The 8637-nt window shown below is 45.1% G+C and overlaps 1 protein-coding gene across 4 annotated transcripts; it reads left to right on the top strand.

Moving 5' to 3' along the window:
• The first annotated feature begins 2151 nt into the window (after positions 1-2151).
• Positions 2152-8576, top strand: gale (UDP-galactose-4-epimerase). Of its 4 annotated transcripts, none has more exons than XM_023802068.2 (11): positions 2152-2301; positions 3333-3462; positions 4118-4233; positions 5436-5549; positions 5866-6042; positions 6170-6283; positions 6879-6945; positions 7076-7161; positions 7469-7546; positions 7690-7804; positions 8169-8576. In XM_023802068.2, exons 1-11 carry the CDS (start codon positions 2290-2292, stop codon positions 8231-8233), a joined length of 1074 nt encoding a protein of 357 aa, XP_023657836.1. In that variant the 5' UTR covers positions 2152-2289; the 3' UTR covers positions 8234-8576. The 4 variants fall into 4 exon arrangements, 2 of the variants coding, with proteins under 2 accessions (XP_023657836.1, XP_023657835.1); XM_023802067.2 differs by having other exon boundaries at positions 5866-6084; XR_002836960.2 differs by lacking the exon at positions 8169-8576 and having other exon boundaries at positions 5866-6084; positions 7343-7546; positions 7690-7760.
• The last annotated feature ends 61 nt before the right edge of the window (positions 8577-8637 follow it).

The raw sequence follows: 8637 nt of genomic DNA, 5'->3' as shown, positions 1-8637 counted from the left end.
TGAAGAAAAATCTGACATAGAATGAAAGGAGAAAGTGCGACCCCACTCTGCCAGTGTGTGATTGTGAGTGCCCCCTGCAGGTAGCCAAGCGCCTGTACAGCATGGGCTGCTATGAGGTGTCTCTGGGTGACACCATCGGGGTGGGAACTCCAGGCAGCATGCGGGCGATGCTGAGTGCTGTGAGCTCCCAGGTGCCGCTGGGCGCGCTGGCTGTGCAATGCCATGACACGTACGGCCAGGCGCTGGCTAACATCCTCACTGCCCTGCAGGTCAGGCCCCTCCTGCGTGTGTGTGTGTCAGGTCTCCTGTTTGTTTGTCACATGCACAGATGTGCACGAGTGTAGAGAAATACTTGAAATGACTGCTTAGAAAAAAGACCTGATAAGTTAGAAAGATAAAATGGCAAATAAAATAATGAAATGTATGAAAGCAATAATATTAAATATGTATTTGTAGTCAAAAAGATGTAAAATGAGGGATGCCCAGAATAGTGCAAGTGATATGTTTGCTATTAAACGGCATCCTCACCGAAAATGCAGACAGCCTGAGGGATAAACCTGCACCTGCACCTGCATGACTGTGTGTCTCTCTGGCCTTCTGCTCCAGATGGGGGTGAGCGTAGTGGACTCCTCTGTGTCAGGACTGGGAGGATGTCCGTATGCCCAGGGGGCTTCTGGGAACGTGGCCACTGAAGATGTGGTGAACATGCTGCATGGCCTGGGAATCCACACTGTAAGCTTGCTGGCACACACACATACACGCACACACACACAGTCCATGTATTTGTATCTTTGTGGGGACTCTCCATTCATTTCTATGGGCATAACCCTAACCCTGACTATGGCCTTACTTTAATGTATACCTATGCTTCTGTGAAGCACTTAGAATTGCTTTGCATCTGAATTGTGCTATATTAATAAACTTGCCTTGATTCCTGTTCTCTTGGAGAATAAACACATTGATAGCGATGCACCATCTTTTAAAGCATGACATTTAATTAAAATGATATTGAAGATCGAATAAACCTTTAATGTCATAAAGTGGCAGGTTCACTGAATTTATTGACCATGTGCAGACTGACTAAGAATCATACTAGTACTGACTAGGACAACCACAACCAGGAGAATTATGCAATACTTAATATGTCATCTAATATGGCCGTTGATCTACTACTCATTTGTGGCTCATTAAATCGGTCGCACACACTATACCGTCCAACTTATCTGTGGACGTGTTACTACGGAGTTTTATACGTGCAGCACCGCGTGTAATGTGTTATCAAGTGATATTGCACAATGGCTACCGATTAACCGGGCTAGAATTGGATTTCATGATTAGTCGGATTATTTGTCGGATTTAAGGTAGTTCGGGCAAATTGTAAGTGAACGAAGATAAATGCCATTTAAACTGAGGTACTAAACTGAGGTACATCTTTTAAAGTATGACATTTAATTAAAATGATATTGAAGATCGAATAAACCTTTAATGTCATGAATATGAAATGGCAGGTTCACTGAATTTATTGACCTTGTGCAGACTGACTAAGAATCATACTAGTACTGACTAGGACAACCACAACCAGGAGAATTTTGCAATACTTAATATGTCATCTAATATGGCTGTTTATCTACAGTAACATAATGGGAAGTAATTTATAATATCAATTTATTTCTATTTACATGTGACTATTATATTTCTTCGATTTTACGCGGTCATATTTAACAGAATTAGTTTTAAGGGGCATTAAATCTTGTATTTCTTTTGGTTTAAACAAAACTATGACTAAAACTTGCATGATAAATTCCCTTCTTGATCCCAGGAGGAAATTCTTGTGCATGCAGGAACAAACATACAGTATAAAGACAAATTTGTATTTGCACAAAACACAACACTTGTGTCCGTTTTTACTACGTTTACTTTTTTGCATGTCTTTGAATTTAGTCTTGCACTACTGTCTGTTTGTCTGTACTTTATGATTGCCGCGACTGACATTATTTAGTAGCGTCACGACATAAGTTTAATAAGCTGAACACGCATATGTGAAGTTTTTTTTTTACTAAAATATATTACCGGAAGGTATTTCGAGGACTGAGTATGGAGCTACGCGTGACTGCTAACGTAATGCTGACGGCTCCCAATGAGAATGCTGCTTCCGGGTGCACCTCCGCAGGAATGCCCGCCCCTTTCCACGTCCGCGCTCAGTCCCTCAAACCGTCCGGCTGCCCGTCTTAGCGCCTCCTTGGTCCTGCACAGGTGGTCGCGGAGAAGAAGCGCTGCCGATTGCAGCCCATGGACGTAAAGGTAGGATTTGGGCTATGGGCTTTCAGTCCGCGTTAAGTGAGTAAGCGGTGCGGCAGGCGGCCAGCGACAGGACTCTTCTGATCGGCAGTTTTGCTTAAGCTACGTTTTAATACAATTATTGGGTTTTATGGGAACCATCGGAAATTAAATTCTGTATATTTGGCACAGTACATTAACGGCCTTTCTGTAAACGAGAAGCGGCTGTGGGGCGCTCATGCTCGCAGTGCTGTCTGTGAGGCACATTCGACGCATGGAGTGCGGGGAAAGTGCCCATTTATGAATGGTTCAGGGAAGATACGAACTTCAGTTGCTGTATTGGTAGGTCGCACTCATAGGAACCCGGCAGCAAACCAATGTGCCACCGTCCAGGTACTCATCTTCAGACAGTCTGGTGTGGGACTACGGACACTTTTTACTTTTAACACTGATCTGGAGTTGTTTAGGTAATTATGTAGTTCCACAATTTCAGATGAATGGCCCGGTACAGATATGCAACTTAGCAAACTGGTTTTAAACAAGGGATCGTAAAAAGTGACGTCAGAGCTCAGGTTAGGCACGGCAGAGAAGCCTTGCAGGTTTGCCTGATGGGGTGTGTCCTTCAGTTTGCCACATCATAAAGCAATACTTAGACTGCCTACATACGTGATACTGTCATAAGGTGGTAAAAAAGTGACCTAGCTGAAGAAAGACGATCACATTGAAATAGGGTCAAGGGACATCTTACTGCCCTTCTGGATTTGCTGTATTTGCCATACAGCTGGATGACTGGCTTTCTGTATTGGTGGGTTACATTAGAGTGGAAACAGGGCGGGTCTGTATGGGGGGGGGTTAGGCCAGACAGCATGGCTTCTCACACAGGCCTTCTTTGTGTGCACCCCACCAGCTTCTGCCAAAGAGCCGTTCCACCCAGAAATTGTGCCATTCGGGGCCTTGCGGGGAACCTACTGTATGACATTTCCATCCATTCTGTCATGACTGGAATTGTAAGGGAAAACTCCTGCTCTGAGCTCTGCCTTTAACACAACCCACAGGAGGAGCACATGGCCCTGAAGGTGCTGGTGACTGGGGGCGGTGGCTACGTGGGCAGCCACTGCGTGCTGGAGCTCATCCAGGCTGGCTTCCGCCCGGTCGTCATTGATAACTTCAGCAATGCGGTCCGAGGTGAGGGAGGCCCAGGCTCCATTCTGTGGCCTTCAGTGAATGAATGAATGGCTTTATTGTCACTGCACAAGGCATAATGAAACTGGAAGACTATCCTTGTCGTGCAAGAAAGAAAGAAAAGAGGATTGATACATCATTTCAAAAGAATAAGATAAATATAAAAGTAAACAGACAGAATATAAGTAAATGGAATATTCAACTGAATATAAAAGAATACAAATAGAAACAATGTAAAAATGAACAGAAGAATTTACAAAAATAGGTGTTTACAGCCAACAAATTGTTATACGCACTCCTCTCCTGATTTTCTTTGTCAATAATTTATTAAAATATTGCACATGCTAATAGGTGGGGTCATTAATATGTAAGGCAGAGTGTTCAAAGTTAGATAATGATTCTAGGAGGAAAACTGTCTTTGAATCTGTCTGTTCTTGATTTGATGGCCCTGTAGCAACCTTTTTTCCATAGTCCTCATTGATGTGGACAGGATCTAGATTTTGAGCTTACGTGATTTCCATTCATTAGCTGAGTCTCTGCTGTGCTACAGAATTTGGAGAGGAGTGGACATTAGGAGTGGGATAGCTGGTCATGTAAGCACGGGAAGGCGTCTGTGAATAGTGAGCCACATGACGGTATCGCTGTGTTCCATCTGCAGGAGAGGGGGACGTACCGGAGAGTCTGCGAAGGATAGAGAACATTCTGAACATCAGCATTGAGTTTCATCAGCTGGACCTTCTGGACCGACCAGGCCTGGAAAGGATTTTTCAGATGGTCAGCATTCTGCCTGTTTGTCTGTCTGTCTGCCTGCCTCTGTCCGTCTGCCTCTCTGTCTGTCGACCTGCCTCTCTGTCTGCCTCTCTCTCTGTCTGTCGACCTGCCTCTCTTCTCTGTCTGTCGACCTGCCTCTCTGTCTGCCTGCCTCTCTCTTTGTCTGTCTGTCTGCCCATCCAGCTCATTGCTTGCCCATCTGTTTTTCTCCCTCAGCATTATGTGTCTGTAGATTATGTAAAAGCATGGAACTGCCGTCAGAAAAATCGCAAAGATGTCAAGTCAACAGATGCTTTGCCCCACCAGTCGTATGTAGTGACACAGCATACAGTGTCAAAAAATAACATTTCCCAGGTCAACTGTGCAGCATGCATATAATGCAAGGAGAGATGGGTGAAGTGCAAAAAAAGAAGATATGACCTTAACACATAATGTAAACACTTTTGGTCATTATTTTACTCCATTATAAAAACATTTATAAAAACCTAGAGAGAGAAGCGAAGACACAGCCATTCTTATAGTTAACTTCAACAGTATTGTCGTGCTACTCGCTTTGATAGAGACAACTTTGAAGCACTTCTTGCAAATGGGCTTGTCCACATATTTTGGTTTTCCCTGTTCATCTGGTGTGAAATATTTCCAGACCGTTCTCTTGCTTTTTACATTCTCTATCAAGCTTGGTGCTGCAGATCTAAAGCTGGAGCGGCTTTCGCCCGCTTCCGTGTTTAAAGTGTGTGACTCATGTAAAACAATGGGTCCTCCAGGTAGCCGTTGTCGGGGGAGGGGCTGCCCGCTGCAATGCCTGTTGAAAATTTTTGTAGCCTGCCGGTGATTTCCGTGAATCGGCAGATGCAAAACTGGCATTTATGTATCGATACCAGTGCTAATTTATATCGAACTAGATACTTAATTTTAGTATCGATTAGTATCTAAGAATCGATTTTTTTGACAACCTTATTAGAAATAGATCTCCGTTTCATTTGCTCGGAGAAAGCTCCATGAATGACTGTTGGCCTTAGTTACACAGATGCACTATGAACATCTACGTCTGAAGCCTTGCCTTTTTTGCAGCCTTGACATGTATCTGACTCTGCTTATCATTACATGTGTGATGTCTCCTCTGAAATGAGCAGTCATCTCCTCTGGCTCCTTTTCCTTTCTCTCTATATCTCTGTCTGTCTGTCTGTCTCTCTCTCTCTGTGCAGCACAAGTTTTCAGCAGTGATGCACTTTGCGGGGCTGAAGGCCGTGGGCGAGTCCGTTGAGCAGCCTCTGCGATACTATCGGGTCAACCTGACTGGAACCATCAACCTTCTGGAGGTGAATAGACGGAAAACCTTTCTTCCTTATATTAACCCTTTTAACTGTGTAACTGTACACAAGATCTGTGTTTGGTTTTATGCTGTAACACTAAACTATTTTGGGATGAAAAGTAAATGTACTAATTACATTTTTGGCAAAGTGGTGCCCTGTTATTTACCATTCCAGGGTTCTGCATGTGATTATTCTTTGACTCTCCAGCTTTACTTGCCTATCTTTATGTGTCTGTGCGCGCGTTTGTCAGAGTCCGTGACTGTGCGCGCGTTTGTCAGCGTCCGTGTCTGTGCCGCCATTAAGCTGCTGATACATCTCCTAGGTGATGCAGGAGCACGGTGTGCACAGCATCGTCTTTAGCAGCTCAGCGACCGTCTATGGGGAACCCCAGCACCTACCCATCGATGAGGCGCACCCTGTGGGCGGCTGTACCAACCCCTACGGCAAGACCAAGTACTTCATTGAGGAGATGATTCAGGACCAGTGTAGATCCCAAAGGGTACCAGTGTGCCTCTCCAGAGAACATTCTCTGTGTGTCTGTGTGCGTGTGCTGTACCATGAACCATGAAGTAACATTCTTTTGACATCAGTTGTGGGTGTTTATATGTGTGCTTATGTTTGGACAGGACTGGAACGCTGTGTTGCTGCGCTATTTCAATCCAATCGGTGCTCATTCTTCAGGAGAGATTGGCGAAGACCCCCAGGGAATCCCCAATAACTTAATGCCCTACGTTTCCCAGGTAAGCACCCCTGCTGGTCTGTTACAGTAAAACAGATCCTGATCCTAAAGCATCCAAACTGCCACGTTTCCACCAACACGGAGCTGGAGCCAGTGCTGGTGCTGGGCTGGTTCTCACTTGGTGCCTTTTGAGGACTAGCCTGCGTTTCCACCAGTTTCAAAAAAGAACGGAACAGATATGTTATGTGTATTTGAGTGTGTGTGTAAGTGACTTTATTCTCATTCGCTGTTTTACCATTGTCCTTTTAAATATTGCACAACGAAAGTCTCTGCTAAAAACTGAACTTTGCAGTCCATTTTATGATCTGTTCGCCTATCGAGCATCAAAATTTTATATTTCTTCGGCCTGCAACATATTCATACTTCATTATTAAATCTGGCCAGCAGATCGATCTTTAGTTTTCCACAGAAAAAAACAATGTAACGTTATTCTGCTAATAAGCTAGCAAGATGTTTAACTGCTGGCACTGGCGATATTAAATTAAACTATATGTCAGTTATGGAGTACATTTTCCGGGTAAGTGGAAGGTTTAGACGCGGTAGTCTGTCAGAGATTGCTAATAACTCCACTTCTTGGTATGTATATCTGTTCTCAGGTAGCTATTGGCAGAAGAGAACATCTCCGTGTGTTTGGGAATGACTACGACACACCTGATGGGACAGGTCAGGCTACAGTGTTTGTCTGTGTGCCGTGATGTGCAGGCCAAAGGTCAGATCGTCCCTCAATGCAGTGATGCAGAGACGGGGCTGACCAGCATGCCCCCCCGTGTGTTGCCCCCCCTGTGCCCCACAGGAGTCAGAGACTACATCCACGTGGTGGACCTCGCTAAGGGACACATCGCTGCCTTCAGGAAGCTGCAGGGAAATTGTGGCTGCAAGGTACAGCTTTCTGATTTTGTCGCCCTTTTCTGGTTCCTCTTCCTCCAGCTTCTTCTCTGTCCTGCAGATACATGAATAAACAAGCGCAAAGATCAATAGCTGAATTGTTTTTTAGTGTGCTTTAAACTGTTGCTTTTATGTGACACACGGTTATGGTTATAATCTGTAGCTTGTGTGCCAGCATTTCCCTGTTGGGAGAGGAAATGCTTACAGACTGTAGGCATCCATGCTCGGGCCTCGGGAAGATCCCTGTCAGGGTGTGGATCAGCCCCACAGCCTGCTCCTCAGCTTCCTGCTCCCTCTGCAGGTTTACAACCTTGGCACAGGCACTGGCTACTCGGTCCTTCAGATGGTGAAAGCCATGGAAAAGGCTTCTGGACGAGAGGTCAGTAGCCCCCTGGCTGTGCAGGGGCAGGGTCTCCTGTTGGATCTGGTGTGAAAATTCACGATCTAAAATATGGAGAAGCTTCCAACCTGCATGGTCTGTACTGACGGTGAGGGAAACTCCGGCCTCTGTGGTCCCTGCAGATCCGCTACCAGATCGCACCACGGCGCAGCGGGGACATCGCTTCCTGCTACGCTGACCCCCACCTTGCTGAAACCGAGCTGGGTTGGAGGGCAGAGTTTGGCCTGGACAGGATGTGTGAGTTTGTCTGTCTGTGTCTGCCTGTGTGTGTGTCTGTGTGCCTGTGTGTATGTCTGTGTCTGCCTGTTTGTTTGCCTGTGAGTTTTTTGTCTGCCTGTGTGTGTATCTGTGCTTGTCTGCCTGTGAGTCTGTCTGTGAGTATTTGTATATAAGACCATACTCAGCCTAACCTATTCTGAAACGTACATTTTACCCATTTATTTTTTTAGTAACAGGACTTGTTTATTGAAAGACATGTTTATCATCACAACACTTTCAGTTGATGTAATCTCTTGTTTGAAAGCAGCCCATTTTAAGTGAACTACAGAGTGTGCATGCAGGGCAGGACCTGTGACATCACGCCCACTTCTTCTGTCCCAAGGTGAGGACCTGTGGCGCTGGCAGTCAAAGAATCCCAGCGGCTTCAGCCATACTACAGGCCCATGAAGCTGGCCCCAGCTTTGACCTCAGGGATCACCTGACCAGACCAAATCTAAGGAGCAGTCTGTGTGAGCATGGGCTCTGTCCTCGGGCCAGGATGTCCACAGCGATCTGTTTTCTGTTTTTTTTTTAACTGGAGATATTTTTAATTAATAATAGAAATTTGTATGCCATGTTTATGGCACTGAAGGCCTCTGTCTTTACTGAAGGCACTCTTAGGGTTAGATGATCGAAGAAATAAACTGCATCCTTTCTCTCACTGCCTCTATCTTTCCTGGTTCTTTACTAACCAGTCTTCTCTTCACACTCAGATGATGACAATAATCAAAAAATAAATTTCTTAAACTTCCTTTTGAATCTGTGGTTCCATAGATCCAACTCTAAGGTTAGGCTCCCATCCCTTCCTTGAA

This window comes from Paramormyrops kingsleyae, chromosome 14 (genome assembly GCF_048594095.1).
Source record: "Paramormyrops kingsleyae isolate MSU_618 chromosome 14, PKINGS_0.4, whole genome shotgun sequence".
NCBI lineage: Eukaryota > Metazoa > Chordata > Actinopteri > Osteoglossiformes > Mormyridae > Paramormyrops > Paramormyrops kingsleyae.
The sequence above is the reverse complement of the archived record's forward strand: the minus strand, read 5'-3'. Positions and strand labels throughout refer to the sequence as shown.

What these genes read in the sequence shown, in the direction of transcription:
- gale (XM_023802067.2), top strand. An exon ending in GAACCATCAACCTTCTGGAG is followed by an intron (nt 5,550 to 5,865) that starts GTGAATAGACGG and finishes TACATCTCCTAG; the next exon opens with GTGATGCAGGAGCACGGTGT. An exon ending in TAATGCCCTACGTTTCCCAG is followed by an intron (nt 6,284 to 6,878) that starts GTAAGCACCCCT and finishes ATCTGTTCTCAG; the next exon opens with GTAGCTATTGGCAGAAGAGA.